Genomic DNA, 27,428 nt, shown 5'->3' with positions numbered 1-27,428 from the left:
ATTTGGACTATTGTAGTGTAATCTGGAGGAATGGTCACTCGGGTCAACTACATCGATTGCAAGTTATTCAAAACAGGTGCCTAAGAATGGTGCAAGGTGTTGGCACCCGTTACAATAGGGAAACTCTTTATTCTTCTCTTCAGGTCGACCAACTCAAAGAAAGAAGAGGAAAGCAAGCCTTAACCTTTATATTCAAACTGTTGTATAACCTTGCTCCAACAACTTTGTCCTCTAGTGTTCAACTCAGATCGTTTGAAAATTACACTCTACGAAACTCAAATACTCAAATTGTGATTCCAAAACCTCGATCTAATTTTGTCCGAAATAGCCCATTATATGTTGCATGTAAAACTTTCAATAACCTTCCTGTTCATTTAAGAAGAATTAGTGACATCAAAAGTTTCTCGAGAGAGATCATGAAGTTAGCGGAAATCCCTTAATGTGTCCATAGAAGTATATCGATTTTCTCTTTTGTTTTTAATATCTGAATTTTTCTTCTTTTTTTCTCATTGATCTTCGTTGTAACTTGTTCAGTGTTTGTTATTTATTGCATATCATTGCATATGTTTGCATTTTCGCCGTGTGTATGTATACTTTGTTATTCGATGTGAAACACGGCCTTGCTGAAAAACAGCTGTCCAGCTGAAAGCAGGCTTTTATTTCCGTGTATAAATAAAGTAAACTCAACTCAAACTCCCACCCTCCCAAATGATATATATACCCCCAAACATCCAAAACATTTACCATTTATACCTAAAAATCCATTAAAACATCAATATGAAATTATATGCAATACTTCAAAAAATATATGTATGACTTATCTGTCATGTCATTCCAAACAATCTCTTATTTTTTTCTTAAAAATAGATATGAATCTCATACTTTTGAGATCAGTAGTTAGATTATTCCAGGCCACTGCTCCCCTATATTCTAATCGTCTTTTCCCATAGTTTGTTTTGGCTCGAGGAACACAGATGCTGTATTCTGACTTCCGTGTAATATAATGAGGATTTCGAAAACTAAATCTGCGACTTATATAGTCTGGGACCACACCGTATAAGATTTTGTGCATAAAAAATAACATTCTTTGATTAATCCTCTCTGTAACTCTATCAATCTTAAGTTGGTGGAAAAGTTGTTCCGTTGAGTATCTTTTATTCACCATAAGCACAATCTTAAGTGCTCGTTTTTGTAATAGGTTTAACTGTTCAATATGCCCCTTTCCAGTGTTTCCCCAAACTCCATCACAATAATCCAAATGACATTGTATCAAAGTTTTATATAGTGTAACGGTTTTGTATTTATGTGTATATGATTAAGTATAGCGTTCAGTACTCTGTTGTGTTTTTGTTATGTAAGCTAGGTAATATGCTCTGTGCGTTTCTGTTGTGTAAGCGAGCTAAACTGCCAGCTCAGCGTCTTCTCTGTCTCTTCTCTTCTCTTCGCCTTAATTAGCTCGTCCATTGTCTCTTATGTTGTTCTTTGTCTCTCGCCTCGTCTCCCTCTCTCCCTCGCTTATGTTGTTCTTTGTTCTCGTCCAGTCTCTCTCTCTTTCCCTCTCCTATGTTGTTCTTTGTTTGTAATCCGGTCCTCCTCTCTTCCCTTCTCCTATGTTGTTCTTTGTTCCCCGTCTAGTCTCTCTCTCTGCTCTTCTCCCTTCTTGTTCTTTGTTTCTTGTTTACGCTGGTTCTTGTGTGCTTAATTTGACTGTCTGCTTTGTAAACGTGATTGACAGCTAGCCACACTGACGGTCACTGCCATGTCCACTATAAATAGAGCAGGGTTTCTCTTTGTTAGGTAGATTGAGACTGAGACTGGGATAAGATTGAGCTAGACACTGGGATAGGATTGGAATACGATTACTCTGGGATTAGTGTCAGACTTCGGCAGATCACAAGAATGGCAATGTTATACCGTGTACATGTATTGAACGTCATGTGGAGAAGGCGAGTGTCATGTCGCCTTAATAAAGTCATTGTGAACCGGAATCTTGAGTCTTAGTGCAGTCTGTCATGCTTCAACATCCATTCTACAGTCCGTGAGGCCCGCTACCAACCTCATCTATCACGGAATCTCAAAGGAACGATACATGTCTTCTCACACTTCTCCGACCCAGTACATCACACTCACAATCTCCTAATAACTATACCACATACGACTATGTTCCGGAGAGAGACCGCCGTGACAATAGTATCAGCGCTTCATTCTGAGATATATACGATCGAATCCTCTTTAAAAGGTATACACATTTAACAATCTTGGACTTCATATGTTTAACATGTGCTCCCCATTCCAAATACTCATCGATAACAATGCCGAGATATTTTGTAGTTTTTACTCTCTTCTATAACACGTTAGCACCGAGTACGATAGTAACTTGAGATCTAATGTTAAGTTAGGCTAACCAGTAATAGGCTTAACGTTAGGCCTAAGTAACGTTCAGCGAGTCGTTTGTAGTTACCGTAAAACATACTGCAGATTAGAGCGTCTAAGTCGAGAATTTCAACATGTTGATGTAGACTCGCGATCTATTCTTTACAAAGCCGATCTGCTCCGTAACGTTAGAGGTAAAAACAAGCTACTGTAGTCACCACACTCTCACAAGTTTCCATAATCCTACACGTAAATACACAGGACTTCAGCCTATTGAATTAAGACTTTAAACAATGCATAGATAGGCCTACACGACCTTCACCGTGCACCTTGGACAGTCAGTTACTGTACGTCTAAATCCATGTTAATGAATACTTGAGTGTTTAATCCTACGTAATGTGCGGAATCTTTACGGTACGCGCTTACGCAGATTTTCGTTGAGCTCGAGATGTGCTAGATCTATCGACCTACTTTCTTCAATACAACGCAAAACGGCATAATTTGCGATTCTGTTGCAAACTTAAATACTTCTAATTCAGCGGCTGTAGCACTAATAATACTGCGTCGCACTAGCAGACTACGCTTCCGTGGCCATGGCAAATAATCATGTTTTTGTTGTTTGTTTTGCTTAAAGTATTGTATTGTTTTTAAGCAGACAGTAGCGGAAACCAGCCTCGTCCCGTGTTTTTTGTTTTGACTAAATCAATAATTAAGTCATGGTGATCACCTATAACTATAATCGACTGTTAGGTCTCTTCGTAAAACAGAAACTTGCAGTTGATTTAAAGTTATAGTGGACTTCAAGTTGGATAAAGTTAGCGTTGATTTCACAATCAACGCTAACTTTATCTTGATAAAACAGGGCCCAGGACGGTTAGGCCGTTCAAAGCCGAGCGCCCATCAAGGCAGTTTGCTACAAGAATGAAAGCTTCATTTGATAGCTGGATAGAAGCTGCTGAAATAGATAAATCAAGAAAGGCCTCGAGGACTTGATGTTGCGAGAACAATTTCTGATTGGTTGCCCCGGTGAAGTCGTGCGGTTTGTTAAGGAACGACAGTGCACAAATTTCAGCGAGGTTGTTAATTGTGCGGAGGTATATGTTGGAGCTCATGATCCTCACGTGTTCCATAGTCAGCAGAAATCCGAAAGGTTCCGAGCCGAGCCGAAGTCGCGTAAATGCCCTCCCCTGAAACAGTCCGGGAGACCGATTCAGAAGTCGGTCGATGCTTTTCCAAAGACAGGAACGGTCGCAACGAATAAGGGTTTCCATGGTAATGCTAGCAATATCCAAAGGAAAAACGGTTGCTATATGTGTGGAAGTCCAAAGCACATTAAAAGGGATTGTCCCATGGTTTCTAAGCCAATGGCAGCTCAAGGTATGAGTGCTGGGGGAAGTGCGCCCCTTACGGCTGACGCGAGTGTTTCCCATTAGACAGAGACAGAGGTCGCCGATTCGACAGCGGGGTGTGTGCCGATTGAGATGGTTGTCGATGACATCGAACGTGTGAAGAGTGAAATTGTTGACAAAGTCGGAATGGCATACAATGATGTTGGGGCGATGGTTAATCGCATGCAAGTAGCTTCTGGGAGGTTGATGCCAGGGGGGTGTACCTGTTGCAGTGTTGCGTGATACCGGTTGTAGTACCTGTGTCGTGAGGGAGGCGTTGGTTAGCAACGAACAGCTGACAGGTCGTTGCACGGTACGATTAATTGATGGCACAATCAGATGCTTCCCTGTAGCCAAGATAGTGGTTGACTCGCCTTATTTCGAAGGAGAAGTTGAGGCTCCATGCATGCCAGACTGCTTGAGTGAAGTACATAATAGTCAATGGTTATGTGATGGGTGCTCGGGAACCGAGCGATCCTAATTTGCATTGGACTCCGCGTGTTTCTGACTGTGAAGCTGCGACCCCCTCGTTAGAGAATGAAAGTTCAAATGACACTTGCACAGAGTCACCTGTTGAGGGCGCACCTGAGGATGATGTAAATGTTGGGGTGATGGCGGCTCAAACTCGCTCGCAAATTGCGAAGGATTCGAAGCCTAGTAGGGGTTTGAGTGTGCCTATTGCAGTTGATAATGTGCAGTCGATTGAATTTACGAAAGAGCAGAAGAATGACGAGTCACTGCGCCTTCTATGGCAGAAAGGTGGTAGTGCTGGCAATTCTCGGTACATGTTCATATGTGAACACGATGTCCTGCTTAGACAGAAGAGGGATGGAAACAACAAGGGCATCGGTCCCAAACTGTTGGTAGTTCCCAAGCCTCGTCGGTCGGAGATAATGCGTGTCGCTCATGATTCACTCCTTGGCGGGCATCTGGGTATCAATAATACTCTGAATAAGATCAAGACACAGTTTTACTGGCTTGGCATGTCGGAAGATGTTGCCAATTTCTGTAAGTCTTGCGACGTGTGTCAGAAAACGATAGACAAAATCAGAGTGCCTAAGACGGAGCTAGGGAGGATTCCACTCATCGGTGTCCCATTTCAGCGCATTGCCATAGATCTCCTGGGTCCTTTCATGCCTTCTACTCGTAAGCATACACATATACTTACCATAGTGGATTACGCTACTAGATATGTGGAAGCAATTGAAGAGTTTGTTTGCAAAAACCGATAAGTCCATTTTTGAAGATTTTGAAGTACGCTCTCTGTCATAGAGTACAAAATAATACCTTTTAAATGATATATTGGTCACTACATATAAAGGTATAATTTTGAAGTTATGGTCAAAAGAAGCAAAATTTTTCTTATTATTCCCTTTATTTTTCTTGACCTTTAATCGCAAATATCTCCATTTGACAAATATGGACTTATCGCTTTTTGCTAACAAACTCTTCAGTTCCACTCAAGTCTAGCAACTGTCGACGTAGCCGAGGCGTTAGTCTCCGTGTACAGCCGTGTCGGAATCCCCACTGAAGTTATGTCCGATTTGGGTACTCAGTTTGTGTCTGATCTGATGCGTGAAGTGTGTAGACTGTTGTCTGTCCGGCAGGTGACGAGTTCTCGTTATCATCCAATGTGTAATGGACTGGTTGAGCGCTACAATGCGGTGGTCAAATCAGCCCTGAAGCGGCTTATGCTCAGAAGAACCTCGTCAGTGGGACAGATATCTCCCGGTTCTGCTGTTTGCTCTGCGAGAGGCGCCGAGTTCAAGCTTAGGGTTTTCCCCGTTTGAGTTGCTCTACGGGAGACATGTTGGTGGGCCGTTGGATGTTTTGAGGGAGTTGTGGACCGCTGAGAAGTTAGAACCAGAGATCAAGAGCGAGTATGAATATGTTATCGAACTGAGGGATAGGCTTGTCAAGTCACGGCAGATTGCACAAGAAACACTGAAATACTCTGCTATAAGGTACAAGGGGTATTATGACAGAAAGGCAATTAAAGCCCAGAAAGCTGAGTGTCGGAGATGATGATGTGCTAATCCTACTGCCGACTGTGCAAAACAAGTTGTTAGTGAAGTGGCAAGGTCCTTTAAAGTTGTGGGGGTGAAGTATGACTACGACTATTTTGTGGATGTCGACGGTGTGGCTAAGACTATCATATCAACCTGTTGAAACGATACTTTAGTTGACCTCTTGACGTGCCAGTTGCTGGCTGGTTTGAGGCTAGTGGTGTCGAGAGTGATGAGGAGAATGAGGTTGATCGTGTGCTAGATGACGATGATATGGCGGAAGTAGGTTCTGATTGGGGTAGTGAAGTGCCTGGTGTGACTAGTGCTGTACAAAAGTTCGTGGATATGGTCGTGTTAGATCCGGTCTTGGGCAAGGATGAGAGATGTCAGGTGCAGAAACTACTCTGTGAGTACCACGATTATATTCACCGATATCCCAAAGAAGACAACTGTATCTGAGTGTGAAATCTTGTTGACCACTGATCAACCTGTTCGTTCTCGGCCTCATAGAGTGCCACAAGCTATGAAAAAAGAAACTAGCAATGAAATTGACTCCATGCTCAAATTAGTTAGGCGTAGTTGAGCCCTCCAATTCCCCATACGGTCATCCAATCGTGAAATTGAAGAAGGCAGACGGCTCGAATCGGTTTTGATTTCAGACGCTTGAATAAAGTAACAGTCTTTGATCCCGAACCCATGCCAAACCCTCAAGATTAAATTGTTTGCAACACTATCCAAGAGTAGATACTTCACTAAGTTGGATTTAACGAAGGGGTATTGGCAAATACCAATGAGGGAACAAGACAAAGTCAATACAGCCTTCCTAACTCCTAAAGGGCAATTTCAGTTCAAGTACATGCCGTTCGGACTGGTTACGGCCAGTGCCCAGTTCACGAGAATGATGAGGAAAGTACTAGAGGGAATGCCAAAATTAATGTTGTGAGTTACATAGATGCCATTTTGAGTCACACTAGAACTTGGCCAGAACACATGGAGGTGTTGACTGAAGTCTTGCGTAGATTGCGCAATGCTAATCTAGCTGCTAGGCCTTCAAAGTGCACAGTGGGTTCACAGACTATTGAGTTTCTGGGGCACAAGAGGGTGTGATCTACACTAGCGATGGGCTGACCCGCAAAGTGAGTGAAGCTCCAAGGCCCAAGACAAAGAGGCTGGTGAAGTCCTTTCTAGGGCTGTGTGGATTTTACAGGGACTTCATTGCAAATTATGCAGACGTAGCCCTACCCCTAACAAATCTGACATGCAAAGGTATTCCCGGGAATGTCGAATGGGGGCCGAAAGAGGAAGCTGCGTTTGTCAAGTTGAAAGAGTGTCCAGCAAGTCCTCCCATCTTGCGGCTGCCTGACTTTGAGAAAACTTTCATGATGAAGGTCGATGCGTCGGATACTGGTCTCGGCAGTGTCCTCATGCAGGAGCATGATGGCGAGTGTTTCCCCTGGTATATTTATATGCTAGTAAAAAAAAAAAAAACTTCTTCCTAGGGAGCAGAGGTATTCTACAGTGTAAAAGGAGTGCCTTGCCATAGTCTGGGCTGTGAAGAAGTTTGATTACTATCTGTTCGGAAGAATGCTTGAGATCCATACTGACCACAAGCCCCTCACATATCTTCAGACAAAAAAGATGGCAAAAAAAGCGAGTTATGAGGTGGAGTATGTGTCTACAAGAGTATAGGTTCCGCCTGGTGTCTGTAAAGGGGACAGAAAATAACGCAGCAGATGTTATGAGTAGGTTATTGTAAATTGTAATCTTTCTTCCTAGATGTGATGGAAGATTCTACACACGATTATTTTCTCACTTCTGGTTCAGCAAACCCCAAGGATCAGCTAATCGCGATCATATACACGCTTATATTCGCGTTTTAGATTAATACACGTATCAAAACGCACAGTTTAGTGTAATAAACTGTTATGTACAAGACCTAAGTATAAGTTTGGTTTATTATGTTTATCACTGGATCAAGTTAAGAGAGAGTTGTAATAAATGTAATAGTTGAAGTAAGTAGAGTTATGCGTTTCGATTTGCAATAGGTAATAATGCATTTGTAAGTTGATGACAGCAGACTCTAAGTTATGATAAACATTAATATTGAGAATTGTATCTGTTTTTCTTAAGGAACGAAAAGAAAAATAAGTTTCCAGATATGTATGTACAACGTCAGTGAAGACAGTGTTGTTTATAACGAGAATATGCTGATCTGTTATTTGTTGCATTGTAATATATTGATTCTGGCAATATGCTGGCAGAAATATTGTCCGCGGAAAATGTAAACACAACATGCTCTGGAGATGAATGGGAGCAATAGAAGGAGATTTAAGTTGATAGATAATTGTATAGAAAGCGGATTGATATCTATGTTATCTACTTCAGATTTCGTGAACTTATAAATGAAAGTACGATTCTGAAGTGACACTGTAATACCACTATTTTGTTGAATTTATGTCCGTAAGGATATTCTATAATGTTGCCGTGAATATCCGATAGAAGCTTAAGTTAAATTAGTGAATGTTTTAAGGTATATTTACAGAATCTGTTTGTTTGCTGCGGAAATCAAAGTGACGTGTTATAATGTTAATATGAAGCTCCAGTTTATACATATTTCTTCACTGCGACTCTGTGAAAATTTTTTCCCAGCCATTTCCAAATATGTCCTTTAATAATGTAGATATAATTGGATCCCCAAGTTATATCTTAAAGGTGGGGATATTGTCAGGAAAGGAATATATTTGCCTCGAGTCTTTATATATGTATATCCATTGATTTTGTACAAAAGTTCGTTAGGTCAATGACGCCTCTGCTGGTTAGAATACTCCAGACAATATAAATAAATAAATAAATAAATATATATATATATATATATATATATATATATATATACATATATATATAGATATATACATATATATATATATATATATATATATATATAAGAAAAGTAGTTAATTGGATTCAGTTATGCCGTACTACATCACTGTGTTAGGTTCAGGCAAGCTCATCCGGCTGTGAAGTTAGATTAATGATATTCAGGAATATGATTAGGTGCTAGGGAAGCCTTAGTTTAGTAAGTAGGGATAGTTTGCTTTGTGAGGATGATTTCTAATGCATACCTTTGTCTGAGTCATATGTTAATATTGATTTTAGCAGTTTGTGTATAAGTATGGGCGTTAGGGAATGTTAGGCAGAGAAACATTTTGGTTATCACACAAAACACATCGGTACGGGCCCCTGAATGAACGTCGGCGAGCGGAACTGTCATGCTGAGGTGACTATCGGTACAAGCCGAGGGACGAGCGTCGCTAGCTGAGCCAAACCTGCTGAGCCACACCTACTGAGCCACAGCTGCTGAGCCACACCCTCTGACGACCTGCGGTCTACCGGGCACGACGCTGGCACGGTACCAACTACCAAAGGGGGGACGTGAACCCAGAGCCCAGAGCAGTATAGCCAAAAGTTACATGTTTATTTTCCTTTGTTTTGTATTTGATATTTGATAATTATGAAATCTTCGACTTTGCAAACAAAACCAAAACTTGATTATTATTATTAAAAACATTGATTTCACTGTACTTGATTCGTTTCGACTTGAATGATTACGTGACAAAGTACCAGATTAAATAACAAAAAAAAAAAGGTTGCTTATGTGACAACATGCTAGTAGCAGGTAAGTAGCACGCGTCTAGCACATAAGACGCAAGTACGGAATTCGCCAACATCCTTGTCCGCCGGCTAAAAATTTTTCCTGCGTGCTGGTAAATCCCTACTCGAAACAAGCCCGCGTAGCTTACCCGGAAAGGTGTGACAGGGCCTGATATCGCTACTTTAAAAAACCTAATCCTAGCTTACCTGTTTGGCAGTTCGACCCGTTATAACCCGGTAAACACAGACACGAGTACATATTGACATCATCCTGACACGTTCCTCCGTTCAGACAAGGATCGCTATCACATTCATCAATATCTGTAAATTGAGAAATGCAGAATATGATTGGAATATATTATCTTATCAATAAACAAGGAAAAAGTCAGCAATACGTACACGCAAAAACTAAAACGAAAAAGCATACATTTTAAACAAATAGCAGAATATTGGCCCTGAGCAACTTCTAAGTTTCGATGGCCCCTAAAAGAATCACCTAAGAAGCCTCATCTAAGATCCGAATAGATTTACACGCCTTCAAATATATAGTAAAAACCTATAATGTAATACACGCTCAGCTATACAATCCACCAAATAGGTTGCATATTATTAAAGCGTATCCGGGCACTTACCCCCTGGGCGCTACCCTCCGGATAACTACCACAAGGATAATTACCCCCCAGGGCTATTTCCCCCTAGGGCAACTACCACCCGGACAACTACCCTCTTAGGGCAATCACCCCCCAGGGCAATACCCCCTTGGACAACTACCCACCGGATAACTACCCGCCGGTTAACTACCCCCGGATAACTACCACCCGGATAATTACCACCCAGATAATTCCCCCCCCCCCCCCCGGAAAATTACCCCCTATATAACTACCCCCCGGATAACTACCACCCAGATAACTACCTCCCGGATAACTACCCCCTGGATAACTACCCCCCGGATAACTACCACCAAGATTACTACCAACCGGAAAACTAGTATACCCCCTGGACATCTACCCCCCCCCCCCCCGATATCTACCATCCGGAAACACCCCCCCCCCCCGATAACTATCCCCCCCCCCCCGTAAAAAAAAAAAAAAAAATCCCTGGATAACTAGGACCTATATCCCTTGGTTAAATACCTCCCTCGCCGTGAAATACGTAAGCAGCTGTAGCCACGTTCCCCGACATTTTGTGTGCATTTCGTGCGATATAAGACATTCATGTACTAGTATATCATTATTGAATGAAGCCTACTTTTATGTAAGCCTACATCTACATTGTGTATAGGTCCTGTTATACGTACGCACACGTGTGTTTCACGCACTGAAAATGATGATTATTGAGTTGCTGCAGAGCAGAATTATGTCAGGATTGGTTATTGGTTACTGGTTATTTGTTATTGGTTACCAAGGGTTCTGTTGGAGGCCCGTTTTGTTGTTGTTGTTGTTGTCTGTCTATTTAACTAATCGGTAAAGTATTGCGCAAAGTGGCGGCATAGCCGTACAATTGTGCATTTTGCGATAAAAGCACCAAATTTCGTACACAGGTTGACAATGAAGTTCAGATTAAATTAAGATATTTGGCCATCGTAAATAGCGCCCTCAACGTCCATGGCAGCCATTTTTCAAAATGGCTGCCATAAATGCCATATTTTCGTAAAATTTGCAAATTTGAGGAGAGAAAAGTCAATAAGATATGGGTTACAAATGGGAAATTATATTCAAAATAAATCTGGATATCGGGCCATCGGAAATAGCGCCCTCAACGGCCAAGGCAGCCTTTTTTTAAAATGGCTGCCATAAATGTCATTTTTTCAAAAAATATTTGCAAACTTCAGAAGGGGAAGCCAGTAAGATTTCGCAGACAAGTGGGAAATTACATTCAAAATGAATTTAAATATTTGGCCATTGTTAATTGCGCCCTCAACGTCCATGACAGCCATTTCTCATTATGGCTGTCTAATGTGCCACTTCCTCGATGATTTTGCAAATTTCAGAAGGGAAAAGTTAATAGGATTTTGCCCATAAATATTAATTACATTCAAAATAAATCTAGATATTAGGCCACGGAAATTGCGCCCTCAACGGTCATGACAGCCATTTTTCAAAATGGCCGCCATAAATGCTATATTTTCGAAAAGATTTACTAAAATTAGAAAGGAAAGCCAACGAGATTTTGCAAACAGGTGAGAAGTTACATTCAAAATCAAACTTATTGGGCCATTGCAAATTGCCCCTCAATGGCCATTCCAGCCATTTTTCAAGATGGCCACCATGAATGTCTTTTTTTCGTAAAGTGTTGCAGAAGTCAATCAGAATTTCCACAAAGGTGGAAAATTACATTCAAACTGAATTTTATAATAGGCCATCCAAAAGTGCACCTTCAACAGCCATAGCAGCCAAGTTTCAAAATAGCTGCCATGGATGCCCCCTCCCTCTCTTTTTTGCAAAAATTTGCTGATGTCAGAAGGAAAAGTCAATAAGACTTTGCAAACAAGTTGAAAATTAGGCTCAAAAATAAATGTAAGTATCAGATCCTCTTAGAAGGCGGCCTTAAGGGCCATGCTGACCGCCATGGATGTCTGCTTCTTTTTTGTTTTTTTGAAAGATTTGCTAATTTTAGAGATAAAATCAATGATTCGAAATTTGCACATATGTTGAAAATCATATTCAAAAGAAAATAATGCAAACAGGTGAGAAGTTACATTCAAAATCAAACTTATTGGGCCATTGCAAATTGCCCCTCAATGGCCATTCCAGCCATTTTCCAAATGACCACTATAGATGCTATTTATTTCTTGAAAATATGATAATGCCAGAAGAAGACAACACAATTTCTTGTGCAAATTGACAAAAGACATTCAAATAAATACAAGTTTGAATTTGAATTTGAATTTGAAATGAAGATATTGAGCCACCATTTAAACATTGTCCCCAACGGCTATGGCAGCTCTTTGTCAAAATGGCTTCCACACACTCCTTTTCTTTTATTTGCTTTATATTCCAGAAGGAGAAAGCAATAGAATACTGCTAAACAGCCACTATATCTAATGCAATCTGGTGTTCATAGAAATTAAAATTAAAAAAAAAAGTTTCATTGATGGGTAAGTTCTAATTTTTTTTTTTCAGTTTAGTTCTAATTGCAGTACAGTATGTTCCAAAAAAAATTACAACGGGACCCCCCGCAATGATATCTTTAAAAATAGTGAATCAATCTAAATACAAATTCAGGGTATGAAACTATAACTCATTGCCAAAATCTTACAGAAAACTCCATTCGATTTGCTTCAGTGGTCAAAGAGAAATAAGGAATCTTGTAGAGGATGTCGGGAATCTCTTTTGCCCAAGTTCTGTCTACTAGAGCATTGAATTGCTAAAATTTGAAAAATTAGACTCATGACATGCTTTACAACAATCTACATTTTCTCTGTGACCGCTTAACCAAATTGAATAAGGTTTTCTCCAAAATAGAGCTAAGATGTTATAACCTAAGGCCCTGAAGTAGCACTTAGACAGGTCGATCATTTTGGATGTTATCAATTCGAAAAATTGATTGTATTTTTTGAGGGACATACTGCAGTATGTCCCACAAAAATTTTAATCAGATTTTCGCATTGATAACATCCAATATAATTATTTTTTTTCAATGCTACTTCAGGGTCTTAAAATATAACATCTTAGCTCTATTTTGCAGAAATCCCCATTCAATTTGGTTAAGCGGTCACAGAGAAATGGGGATTATAGTAAAGCATGTCATGAGTCTGATTCTTCCAAGTTTAGCACTTCGATGATTTTGTGTGTGAACAATAGACAGAACTTGGACAAAAGAGATTCCCGACATCCTCTACAAAATTCCTCAATTCTCTTTGACCACTGAAGCAAATCGAATGGGGTTTTCTGCAAGATGTGGGCAATGAGTTATAGTTTCACACCCTGAATTTGTATTTAGATTGATGCAATATTTTTAAAGATATCATTGCGTAGGGCCCCGTTGTAATTTTTTTGGGACATACGGTATTTCGCGAGTGACGGCTAACAGTATGGATATCAAAGGTATGTTTTTTTTTAATCATAGCAAGTAAATTAAGTTTTTTCGTAAAATGAAAGGCCATTTTTTCGTATCTGTCATGAGAATATTTAGGAAGTTATGTTTTAGAATAGATACACGTCATATAGTTCCATATATTCAATGATATGGTGTCACTGTCAAAGTTAATAAATGGCGCCATTATCCCTGGATATTTATATGACTCTTTTTCAGAAATTGTTCGTGTTTGCCACCTAAAATATGCATTCATCATTGGTGAGATATAATCGCTAAGCGTTTGCCCTGTTTATTTCAGTTGTTCCTCAAATGATTTCTTTAACACCATATTTCAGATTATATAATGTCTCTGTGAGTATTCTGCTGTCTTCTACTTCTGAAGTAAAGCAAATTTCAAGACAAAAAAGAAGCGTGTATTGTAGCCATTTTGACAAATAGCTGAAATAGCCATTGAGAACACAGCTTATGATGGCTGAATGTCTAAACTTCTTTGTATGTAATTGTCAACTTGCGAAAAAAAAATTACTGTCTTCTCTCGGCATTAGGACATCTTCATACAAGAAAAATGGCATCTATGACAGCCATTTTGGAAAATGGCTGCAATTACCGATATTAGCATTTTTTTTCTTCTTGAAAAGTTGCGAAGGAACAATTTCTAGAGTTAATGCAATCTAGATATATTGTTTGATTTTAAACATGATTTTCAAGTTTTGTACACATTTGTTGACTTTTCTTTCTGAAATTACCATTTTTTAAAACAAAATAATTATGACAATGGCAGCCATTTTGGAATATTGCGGCCATGGCCGTTGAGGGCAGTATTATAATACAAATATTCAAATCAAACATAATTTTCAAATTGTGTGCAAAATCTATTTTGACTTTTCCTTGTGTGAAATCAGGAAATGAAAAATAATGGAATCCATGGTGGCCATCATGAAAAATGGCTGCAATGGCCATTGAGGGCGCTATTTACAATAATGTAATACATAGGCGCAAGATATATTTAAAACGAAATCTTTAAATTGAGTGCAAGATCTTATTGACTTTTCCTTCCGGAATTAGTAAATTCAGAGAAAAAGGTGGTATTTATGGCAGTCAATTTTAAACCTGGCCGCCATAGGCGTTGAGGGCACAATTTGCGATGGCCCAACATCTAAATTTATTTTGAATTATATTTCCCACTCTTTTGCAAAAACTTGTTGCTTTTCCCTTATGAAATGTTTAATTTTTTGCAAAAAAAAAATTGCATTTATGGGACCATTTGAAAAAATGGCTGCCATGACCATTAGGGGGCGCACTTTGCGGTGGCCCAATATCTATATTTATTTTAAATGTTATATCCCACTCGCTTGCAAAATCTTATTGATTTTCCCTTCTGAAATGTTTTATTTTTTGAAAAAAAATGGCTGCCATGACCGTTAGGGTCATAATTTGCGATGGCCCAATATATAAATTTATTCTGATAGTTATATGCCACTCGTTATAGATTTTCCCTTCTCAAATTTGTAAAATGTTACGAAAACTGGCATTTATGGAAGCCATTTTGAAAAAAAAAATGGCTGCCATGGCCGTTAAGGGCACAATTTGCGATGGCCCAATATCTAAATTTATTTTGAATGTTATTTCCCTCTCGTTTGCAAAATCTTATTGATCTTCCCTTCTGAAATTTGTAAAATTTTACGAAAACTGGCATTTATGGCGGCCATTTTGAAAAATCCCTGCTATGGCCGTTGAGGGCGCTATTTCCTATGGCCCAATATCTGAATTTATTTTGAATGTTATTTCTTACTCGTTTGCAAAATCTAACTGATTTTCCCTTCTGAAATTTTAAATTTTTGCGAAAAATGGCATTGATGGCGGCCATTTTGAAAAATGGCTGCCATGGCCGTTGAGGGCGCAATTTGCGGTGGCCCATTGTCTAAATTTATTTTGAATATATTTCCCACTCGTTTGGAAAATCATATTGATTTTCCCTTCTGAAATTTGTAAATTTTCACGAAAAATGGCATTTATGGCGGCCATTTAGAAAAATGGCTGCCATGGCCGTTGAGGGCGCTTTTTACGATGGCCCAATATCTGAATTTATTTGAAATGTTATTGTCAAGATGTGTGCGAAATTTGGTGCTTTTATCATAAAATGCACAATTCCTCTAATTTTTCAAGCTATGCCGCTCCACTAGCAAACATTGTATTGGTTATCATTGTTATGCATTATGATACACAACTTCATTTTCTTTCAAACCTGTTGTGTCTTCACTGCCATCGGCCATTGCAAAACTTGGTAAGACCTGAAGAATCTGGCTTACATCCAGTGGCCTTAAACTGAATGATGGTAAATCTTGAGTTGTTTCATATATATATATATATATATATATATATATATATATATATATATATATTGGTTCAAAGAATTATATGTTAAGTAAGGTCGATCATTAATGATGTTATGCCCATATATTCGGTCCGGTCTGTAGCACTTGTATACTTCATCAAAAACAGCCCGTAACTTAGGTGCGATAGTTGATCATGAAATCTCATTTCGAAGTCATACTCAAGTTCAGCGGAATGACTTGGGTAATTTAAGTTTCATACGACTTATTTTTTTTTATTTTTTTTTTTGGTCAAAATCTGCAGCTGATAGCAACGGCGTAAATCTGTCCTGGGGGGAGGGGGGGGGGGGAATGATCCGCGATAGTCACTATTACCACGATTACAAGCCCATAACAGCACCGGCGCAGCTTTTTTTTTTTTTTGTTTCTTTTTTTTTGGGTGGGGGGGAGAAGCTTGGTGCCACCCCACACACACTCAGACACACATGCACTTTACAGGGATCGAATGTCCCACTCTTTTGCATGAAATATAAAGCGGGAGGGAAGTGGCAGCAAAAATATGAAGTCTTTTTTTCTTGTTTTTGTTTCTTTGTTTTTTGCTTGTCAGCCGTCTTTCGGCGGAAAATCAGATCTTAAAAGTATGAAGACTTTTTGTTGTTGTTTCTCTTGTCTTTTGATTTTCTTCTTGATTGAAATGCAATTTTGACCCCTCACCCTTTCAAAAACGTAGCGCAGCCCTGAATAATGTCCAAATAAATTCAATACAATGGTAACATTCCTTTAATGTAATAAAATTATGTAATAAACCGAGAATATATATTTTCTTAAAGTTATTGTATTTTTCAATTTTCTTGATTTAAGTCAATAAAGCATTAATTCCAGGGGCATCGTTCCGTTTTAATGATGGTAGGTGGGGGAGGGACTTGGAGTTGGGATATCTGTGCGAGGGAGCGGAGCGACCGAGCGGAGCGACCGAGCGGGGGGAGGTTTTTTTTTTTGGGGGGGGGGGAGATTTTGCATTTTCAGACCTGAAATTCAGCGATCTGCTGCACAATTTTGGTGAAATTTTGGATTTCTTTCCAATCAAAAAACAAGCAAAAGAAATATTCATAGATAATTGAATGACTAAATCGTGGTATTTCAGCTCTTGCTCCGCCTGTGCGACATCACTGTGAAGGCCCACTAAATAGTGATGCCTATCACCGGCGTAGCCAGGATATGATCATTAGGGGGAGCGGTTAGATGCGAACGAGAGGAGCGAGCGAAGGAGGAGACGGTGTGGGAGGGGGGTGTTCCCCTCCCACGGTGAGAACTCTTTGCATCAAGATTTTGTAAATGGTGCAATTTGATGCATGTTTTTCAGTGCTTGTTTTATCGACTTGAAATAGTCCCACTTGTTTACGGTAGCAGAATATTTTGATGTAACTTATTATTGATAAATTGCCCTAAATTGCCCTACATCGACGTAAAAATATTTACGTCGATGTAGGGCAATTTTTCAATCAGTTACAATGAAAACATCTCGATGGAAGAATTTCTTGAATTTGAAGAATAAAGCAGTACCCGCTGCATGCTATAAGGATTATAAACAACACTTGCTGTCGGGCGAAAGCTCAGTGGTCTAGTGGAGCTGACGCCTGTCCGGTGATCTGGAGGTCGCAGGTTCGAGTCCTGCTCGAGTGTGTACGCCCATGATTTTTTTTTTTTTTTATTATGGCAACTATAGGTTTTCCCATCCAATTTCGCACTTTTTTCAGTCTAATTCGTAATTGTTGCATTCAATTTAGCACAATTTAGCCCAGACGGCATGTTCGGTATTTCAATTTTATAATCTTTTCATTCAAATTCATTTTGGAGCATTCAAATTACCTTTTACATCCTTCGAATCACTTTTTCAGTCGAAGCACTTTTTCAGTTCAACTTCTTAAGACAAGCACCATTTCGCAAATCGTTCATTCAATTTAGCACGATATAGTCACGTGATCACGTATACGCTGCGCTCGTTCATTCGAATTCATTCTTGAGCATCCAATTTCGCATTAACTGCAGTCAATTTAACAGACACATTTATGCTTTTATTTTGATATCACCTTGGCAACAGTACTTTCAAAATATGTGTATGTGTTTATAATGTTCGATAGCATTATTTCATTCTCAGATACATTGATCTTAAGTTTGTTTTGTCAATAATTGGGAGAAGGGGATTTCAATTTACATCGTGATTATTTCTTTCATCTGCATGTTTCATTATTTTCATTTGGTGGGTGCTAGATTGCGTTAATTATCATGAGGAATAAATAAAAGTTCTTGGATCAGCTCTACCCATCAATTTGTCAATGTTATTACCCTCAAATGCTTCTATGATTCTTTCCCTGTCTTCTTGAGAGATACGCCTGTATCTAACTCGTGATGCCATGACTGGGCATAAGAAAGTGAAGTGAATCTATGGTACTGGTGCAAGCATACATGTATAGTTCTAATAACATGTATTAAAGAACAACAAACAGAACAACAAACTTGAGTTACTTAGGGTCAAAGATACCTTTACTATATACTTAACAGTGTCTGGATGAAACAACAATGCACATTTAACGTATAAATCACGGTTCTCACCTTTTCAAAATAGAAATAACATTACGCCAATTTGAATGAACATGTTTGGAATTTGACTGCCCATACGCGAAATTGAATGACTGAAATACCATTTTCCGCCAGTGCTGGCGAATTTGAATGACTGAAGAGCACGTGCCAATTTGAATGCCCGTTTTACGAATTCGAAAGGTAAATGTGCGAATTTCATTGACCGAAATGCTCAATTGAACGAACAAGTTGCAATTTTGAATGACAGAATGTGCAGTGACGAGGATTTTCGCTAAATTGAATGAATCTTTTATCAAATGGACTGACAAAAGTGCGAAATTGGCCGGGAAAACATATCTTAAAACACTGATCAATTCAGTGCTAATTTACTTCGCTGTAGGGCAATTTGTCAATCAGTTGCAATGTATGATATATATATTTATTTTTCATTTTTTGAAATGCCATGAGCATCGAAAAATGTGGACCTGCGCCCTATGCAATTATAGCCACCATTATTATCATTATTATTATAATTATAATTATTATTATTATTATTGTTATTATTATCATTATCATTATCATTATGATCATTATTATTTGTAAAGCAAGCAAGTTTTTTACTATTGCATTCCTAGACTCAATGCAGACATGGGGATCTCTCTGCCCCCCCCCCCCCGGAAAAACGCAGTATCTGACATTTTTGTCGATTTTCACTTTTTTTTTGCATAAATATAGTCAGTGGGCAATCCTTCTTCATATGACATATTCAGATTTTTGAAAAAAAAAATGTTTGGAAAGCTACTTTTCTGTAACTGCCAAACGCAGTACAAGTATCTACACTTAACTTGCACTTTCCCCAAGGAAAAACGCAGTATCTACATGATGAATATTTCCCCAAGGAAAAACGCAGTATCTACAAAGCTAGTCTTAATTACCAGTCACTGCTATTCATATATGTGAATACTTTGCCGGTTGTTCTGTAATTTGAACGTAAATTACTTTCTTTAAATATACTTCGTCAATAATAAAACAATATCTAAACGAAACAATAATGATTAGTAAATATCTTGATGAGATTGTGATCCTTATATAAAACACAGTGTGTGATTAAGACTAACCGAGTGCACATTAAAACAATTTATAAAATGGGTTCAAGAATGTAGCCAATAGGAAGCGCTGAAATGAGTCACCTGTGCTTTCGTTACTCAGTCCCATTGCACTGCGTGTTAAATCCTATTGCCGATCGTCTGTGCGCGCGGCGGCTCCTTTGAATTGCATGCATACGCGCTGTCAATCCTGTAAACAACTTCTAGTCCGGCCTTTCTTCCCTTGTGCATAACATGTGTGGCGTACGTATCATACGTACAGTGTAGAGTAGACCAAGCGTTGTGGGACCGGACGCATACATGGAGTCACTTTGAAGGGCAAATTCAACGATTTAGCAGGTTAATTCTCACGCCGTTTTCAGAGTATATTGTCTAGTAGGCCTATATGAGGAGTCTATATCAAGTCTTTAAGGTAAAGGGTGCATATTCTATGTAAAATAAGTAAGTTTTCATGCGGGAACTTAAGTGTCCGGAAACCCAACCCCCCATCATACTTATACTGTACGTGCGGGATTTCCGAGTGCGACGTGCGTAAATGTTTGGGACGAACATCTTCGGACGTCTTGACCCACAAAGGTACGTGAAAAACGCTGAAAAATGCTGCTAGTTTTCGAATTTTCGACCCATTTTATAAAACAAATGATGCACAGGATTATTTCGTGGCGTTAGTGGAGGCGTATAGCTCACTCTCGGGTATTTACAATGTAGTGCAACATGCACTCGGCTTCGCCTCGTGCATGTTTCACAATTGTAAATACATGTACCCTCGAGTGCACTATACGCCTACACTAACGCACTCTTACAACACTGACAGCAGCTGCTTGTCATGCAGCTAGCAAGTAGCTGCACGCGCACTGAGCATGCAGTTAGCACAGGGCCGGGCCCGGCTAGTCAGCATACAGTGGGAGTGTGTACTTGGATTAAAACAAAATGGTGTCGCGGGGAAAATTTCTCGTGAGCCTAGCCCTCAAGAAAAATTATCTGCAGATAATGAGTAAGTTATTCAAAACCATTTCAATATTGAAAGAATAAAGCTGATCGTTTGTCACACGAAGCGAGGTAAACACAAATGCATGTTTGTCACACGAAGCGAGGTAAACACAAATGCATAGACACCCTACATTTGTGTTTACCTCGCTTCGTGTGTCAAACGATCAGCTTTATTCTTTCATATTCTACCATGATGATGAACAACTTCCGTTCTATTTCAATAGTAACTTTTTTTGTGAAGTAACTTTGTTAGGCCTAGACCCTAGTCAAAATTCCTCAGGCTCCGAATCCGAAAGTTTCGGCGAAAGGCAATAGATCTAGACCAGTCTAACGTTAGACCTATTTGTGTTGTGTTGGGATGTAAACGTCAGGTTATGTAACATGTTTAGACCCTGTAGATCTAAGTCTAAGTCTAAGTCTAAGACTTGTCTAGACAGTATAGTAAACGTTTGAGTCTTGCGTCTCTTTTCTAACGTTAGACTTAGGCCTAACGTTAATCAGAACTTTCAGGGTCCGTATTCCGAAAGTCTTATTAAAGATCTAGTGTAGGACTAGAATAGGCCTAACACGTTAATGATAGCGCAGGCCTGTTTATAAAACTAAGAAGTCTAAAACTAAAACGTAACCACTTAGAATCCTTAGTCTAGTGAAGTGTCAATGTTCAATTATCTACTCCATACCATACTGTCTTAGTAGAGGGTCTAAATAGCTGACAATAGATTATATGAAAAGAGGTAAATGGACAAAATAGAGACAGTTAGGAACAAGTTGTATTTTAATTCTTATCTAGACCCTAACACTAGTGAGAATGGGTTGCGTAAAATGCATGCATGATCCCATGCTGCATGCTAACGTTACAACTTACAAGTAAAAAAATTACATTAAAAATTTGCATGACATAAAAAAAAAACCTTTGGTTTGATCCAGAAGGAATAGGCCTAGGGTCTAGAGAGCGGATGTAACTTCGATCTAGACCTAGATGTATTTTTTTTTTGCCAATTAAAGAGTCCTGTCTCGTGTAGGGCTTAGACTATTAGACTAAAGTAAACCTTCTAGGCTATTTTTTTTTTCTGTCAGTATCGTGCATGTATAGCTAGCCTGAGGCTGTAGACTCGTGTAGCCTGCTACGTAGCCAGCCTAGAATAAACGATATACATAAAAACTAGTCTAGATCGATCTAGGTCCAGACATCCGATTTAAATTTATTTTGGTCTAACAGGTTAGACAGACTCTAGCCTAGACTGTACAGATCTAGATCTTGATGCTAGTTAGCGGCTAGGCCATGTAGTACCACATTACAGCCCTGGCAAGCTTCAAAACACGTAACGTTACGGCTAGATCGGTCTGGGAATGTTTTACTTTTTTAAGTTTGAGCTGCAATCTGAAAAAAGCAAAACGTTCCAAGAACAATCTGATAATTTATTAATGTTATGAAGCCTGCTCTTTAATCAGGGCATAAATAGGCCCAAGGTTGAGGATTGTGCATCATAAATACTTGTATAATGATACATGCATCACGTAATTATGGCAGAAGATTAATCCTAGTCATTCCGCTGGGGATAGATACTGCGTTGTACATTGAGGAAATTCGTTCCATTGTAGATACTGCGTTTTTCCTTGGGGAAATCAGTCAATTGCGTGGGGTTTCCCCAAAGTATCTACATTTTCATCAATAACTTAAAAACAAAACAAAAACACAAATTATATTTTCCAGGAAAATTGGTAGCTAGATATAGACTAAAATTCCGAAATGAAGGAATTTTTCAAAAGAGTATATTTTCCAGGGGCTTTGGCAAAAACATAAAATGGTGAATATCTCGGTTGTTGAGAAATAGAGCTGGATGTAGATACTGCGTTTTTCCTTGGGGGGGGGGGGGGGGGGGGCAGCTCTGAGCGTTAGCCTTGGATGACCAGCACGGCCGCAAAGCAAGCAAGCAAACAAGCAAAGGGACGAGACAAAAACACAGATGGTTAATGTATTATCGGCTCGGATGCGGCTCGGGAATACCGAAATCATTAAAAAGAAACGAATAATTAATCACTGTATTTGATAAGACTTCGTTGATACCCGTTATTTTTCGCTGTTCACAGAATATGAGTTATTCGACTGAAATAACCAACGATATTAGAAAATAAAAATGGGAGAGATGATTGTTTGGGGTCTAATTTTAGAAAAGGGCAATTTTATATAGAAATAATGTTCTGTGTTATAGCTATTATCTATAGAAGTTAATACAAAATGATGCAGCAGGGCAATACTGACATGAGTGCTACGGTATAAACAGAAAATCGCATCGAAATTCTCCTAGACACATCTAGAGGCAGTGATAAGCATTGTCAAAACAGATACAGTATATTTATTGATTAATAAAATAAATGTAATATATGTGGGCGTATAACTAGACATAATTGACGATATTGCGGCTACTCCATGACCTTTCATCCCAGGCCGTGGGTTCGGGGGTGCCCGATGGGAAATTGTCCTCGTGAATTAGCCTGGAGGGTAAGAAGTTTGATATCCGGAGGTAGTTGCAGGCTATCAAGATTGGTGGGGGAGCCCTATATGGAGTAGTCACCCGGTTGATGTTTATCTGGTGGGTAATTGCCCTTGGGAAATTGTTGTCGGTGGAAGGGGGGGGGGGGGTAGTTGCCCTATGGGGAATAGCCCTGGAGGTAAGTTGTTCGGGGCTAGCCCTGGGATTGCCCTGGTGGGTAGGTAATTGCACTCTAAAAGTTGAAGATTGCAGTGGTAATTCCCCAGAGTAGTATTAAGTATCGGGTAGTAGTTGTTATAGGGGTACTAATGCGGGTAGTACTTATCCTGATTGTAGTGCAACCTTCGTCATTTGTCAGTGTTAGACAATGTGTTGTCACGGAAACAGTATTTTTAGAAAAAAAAAATAAAATACCAGTATTTTCTCACTCCATTGGTCAGGTTTCTGCATTGAGATTTGGGTAAGGATAATCAATTTTAATGAGCTAAACACATCTTTGATCATCGTTGGGCAATGTGTTGCCCTGGTACAGTAACTATAATAACACATTTGTTTTTTTTTTTCCTGAAAGAACATGCTGGATGAGCTAACACCATCAGGTCAGGGTAGGGCATCGGTAATATCCAGTGATTGTTTTAAGTTGTATTTGTATTTGAATTCACTGCTTTTTTTGTTGTAATAATGTATTATTTGATAGTACTATCTGGGGGTAGTCATCCGCGGGATAGTTATCCAGGGGGTAGTTATCCGGGAGGTAGTTATCGAGGGGGTAGTTATCCGAGGGGTAGTTATCCGGGGGGTAGTTATCCGGGGGTAGTTATCCGGGGGGTAGCTATCCGTGGGGTAGTTATCCAGGGGGTAGCTATCCGGGGGGTAATTATCCAAGGGGTAGTTATCCGGGGGTAGTTATCCAGGGTAGTCATCCTGGAGGTGGTTATCCGTGGGGTAGTTGTCCTAAGGGGGAATCACCCAGAGGGATAATTGCCCTAAGAGGGTAGTTGTCCGGGGAGTAGTTGTCCTAGGGGGCAATTGCCCTGGAGGGTAATTGCCCTAGGGGGGTAGTTGTCCGGTGGGTAGTTGCCCTAGGGGGGAATTGTCTTGGGGGGGGGGGGGGTAATTATCCTAGTGGTAGTTATCCGGAGGGTGGTTTTCCAGGGGGTAGTGTTCCTAGACCCTATTAAAGTAGTATATGTTTGGGTCTTAGTTATACTAATGATTTAAGAAATATTTGGACAGAGAAAAGTTTGTCGTCATTAACAAATTCATCAGGAGATTGCTATTCGCTGTATACTCTAAAATACCCAATCCTAGCTCACCTGTTCGGCAGTTCGGCCCGTTATAACCCGGTAAACACAGACACGAGTACATATTGACATCGTCCTGGCACGTTGCTCCGTTCAGACAAAAAAAGGATTGCTATCACATTCACACGGAACGTATAATGTATGCAAAAAACTAAAACGCAAAAGCATACAGTTTAAACGGAAGCAGAATGTTAGCCGTGTGTTTCAATGGCCCATAAAAAATTCTCATCTTGTAATAGAACCGAATAGCTTTATATGCTTTCAAATAGCAAAAGCCTATAATGTAATACACGCTCAACTATATAAACCACCAAAAAGGTAGCATATTAGTAAAGCAGTATGTACAAATATGTGTCTTAGTTTTCATAATAATTTACGAAGTATACAGAGAAAAGTGTGTCTTCATTAAAAAAAAAAAAAAAAAATCATCAGGAGATTGCTATTCCCTACTTTAAAATAGCTAATCCCAGCTCACCTGTTTGGCAGTTCGACCCATTATAACCCGGTAAACACAGACACGAGTACATATTGACATTGTCCTGGCACGTTGCTCCGTTCAGACAAGGATTGCTATCACATTCATCAATATCTGTAAATTGAGAAATGCAGGTTAGGATTAGAATAGATTATCTTGTCAATAAACAAGGAAAAATTCAACGTAACGTACACGCAAAACTAAAACGAAAAAGCATACATTTTAAACAAAAAGCAGAATATTGGCCCTGAGCAACTTCTAAGTTTCAATGGCCCCTAAAAAGATTCTCATTTAATAAGAACCGAATAGATTTACACGCCTTCAAATATATAGTAAAAGCCTATAATCAAATACATGCTAAGCTATACAAACCATCAATAGTTAGCATATTAGTAAAGGAGTATGTAGCAACTCTACGTCTTTAATATTGGTAATATCCTAATGATATAAGAAATATTTGGTCAGATAATTCATGTGGTATAGTGCACATACATTTTATCTTTTTTCCTTTTTAGTCAGAATAGTTAGGAGCACAGGTATATCGGAAAGGAATCTCAGTATGATTATAAAGTGCCTTTTCTTTATATATACATACAATATATATATATATATATATATATATATGTGACTCTGCACCTCAAAACAAACAAAAAGTCGCCAGACATGAATTTTTAGTTAAGACCATATTCTGAAAGAGCAGACTTTAAGCTTTAAAATGATGTATAACTCAAATCAAATGGACTCTCCTAACCTATCTAAATATTGGAAAGAAAGCACAAACTCAGGAAAAGTGTGAAGTGAGAAAAGAGGCTCTGAAGTACAGTGTCTATTCAAGCGCTTAATCTTTACCAAACCGTGCAGGCTGTGCGATGAATGGGACAAAAAACAGGAAGTACACCACCAGAGTAACAACAATGAAGAGATTATCAAATTGAACTGAAATTAAGCATGCCTCATTAACACACTCTGTCCATAATTAATGCCAGCTTTCAAAGCAGTAGCACTATCCTTTCAAAAGTTAATAGAGTTGAAAGTGAAGATTGTGGACAAGGTTTTTTTCAGAAATGAAAAAGGGATTCTAAAGACACACCTAATCACACTATTCTACCAAAAATGTTCGAGATAAACTGCTAAAAAAACACACTTTCCTGCCCATTTTGTGATACCAAATTTTAGCATAATGTAAAAGAAGACGCGCTCTTTCAGAAAATATGAAAAAGTCAAGTTCGGCTAGGTTGACCCATTTCGCTTCTTTTCAGTCCTCACGCAAAATTAATGTGTGCGACTTTATGTTCGTTTTGAGGTGCACAGTCACATATATATATATATATATATATACATATGTATACATTTAACTTGAAACTTTTAGTGGGTCTGAAAAATACTGATTTTGAAAGACGAAAAATATACTAGATTTACAGACGTTCTCATGTTACGTTTACTCCAAGGGAGTTTCAATGAGTTTCAATGGCGCATAAAACGTTGCTCATCTTAGAAGTAGTATATATGGGTCTTACTTATCCTAATAAATTAAGAAATTTTTGGTTAGAGAATTTAATATGGTATATTGCACATACATTTTGTTTGTCCGTTTTCAATCAGATTACAGGCATATCGGACAGGAATTAGAGTATGATTATAAAGTATTTTTTCTTTTCTTTTCAATATATATATATATATATATATATATATATAATATGAATATATATATATATATATTCATATATATAATATCTATATATTCATATATATATATATATATATCTCCAGATTTTCAGTGGTTTTGAAAAATTTGAAAGACAAATATGTACTACAATTATAGACATTCTAATATGTTACGTTCGACCACAAGGAAGAAGTAGTTTAATGTTCCTGTCTTGAGAATCTAATTCGATTATTACAGGTTGTAACATGCCAAATAAAATAAAAAAAATAATGCAATCTAGACGTACCGAAGAGCAACAGAGATGAAGAGCAAAAGCTATAATGTTAAGAATGACATTCAATGTGTTCTTTTGGCTCTGAGATGAACTTTTTTTCAAAGCGTTTTTCTTAACTAATATTTTAAGAGTGAATTCCATCCAGTTGATTGAGACGAGATTGATAAGTAATCGCCTTATACCACTTGAGAGACCAATCTTGTTTCAAGCCCCTTTGCAAGCACTGCCAACCAAGTCTTTTGAATTGTAAGTACAATTCTGAGACACCTTCTTACAGTATAGCAGCCAACGTCACTATCCGCTAACGTTATTGTTCGTTGATTTCAAAGTAGACAATTGAGAGACTTTCTTTTTTTCCGTACCCACAAAATCTGCTGGAAAGCATGCAATATGTCGCTGAATGCCGGGAATACTGTAAGGTGTAAGAGTCTCGTGTGGAAAGGTTTTTATGACCTCTCCGTTCTTTCCAGTGATATTGTGACAAGGGTTCTTGATGCCGAGATCCAGGACGCCTGATATCGGGACTAGATTTCCTTGGCGAGGCCGTGCAGTGGATGATGAGCTTTTCCACATTATGCCTGATGTTAATATGCAAGGATTTAGACAAGTAGAAGATGTCAAATATGCAGATAATGAGAAACAAAGGAGAGGCATGAAAAGGAAGGAAGAGAAAAGAGTTGCAAGTAATTTTCAGTATCCGTGGAAATGTGTGATAATTGTAACAAAAACGTCGTTGCAGTATATTAATA

General features: G+C 38.8%; 1 protein-coding gene across 1 annotated transcript in view; it reads left to right on the top strand.

Annotated features, from left to right (window-relative positions):
* Positions 1-4,372: 4,372 nt before the first annotated feature.
* LOC139720138 (myotubularin-related protein 13-like) overlaps positions 4,373-27,428 on the top strand; it is a 125,232-nt gene continuing 102,176 nt past the window's right edge. Inside the window, exons 1-3 of the mRNA XM_071631509.1 lie at positions 4,373-4,907; positions 5,964-6,157; positions 6,868-7,207. Coding sequence (XP_071487610.1) covers positions 4,373-4,907; positions 5,964-6,157; positions 6,868-7,207 — 1,069 coding nt within the window. The remainder of the gene's footprint in view (positions 4,908-5,963; positions 6,158-6,867; positions 7,208-27,428) is intronic.

This window comes from Diadema antillarum, unplaced genomic scaffold, assembly GCF_040938485.1.
Source record: "Diadema antillarum isolate AM-2024a unplaced genomic scaffold, OU_Dant_1.0 scf00000122, whole genome shotgun sequence".
Taxonomy (NCBI): Eukaryota; Metazoa; Echinodermata; class Echinoidea; order Diadematoida; family Diadematidae; genus Diadema; species Diadema antillarum.
Note: the sequence above shows the minus strand (reverse complement) of the source record. Positions and strands in the feature narration are given on the sequence as shown.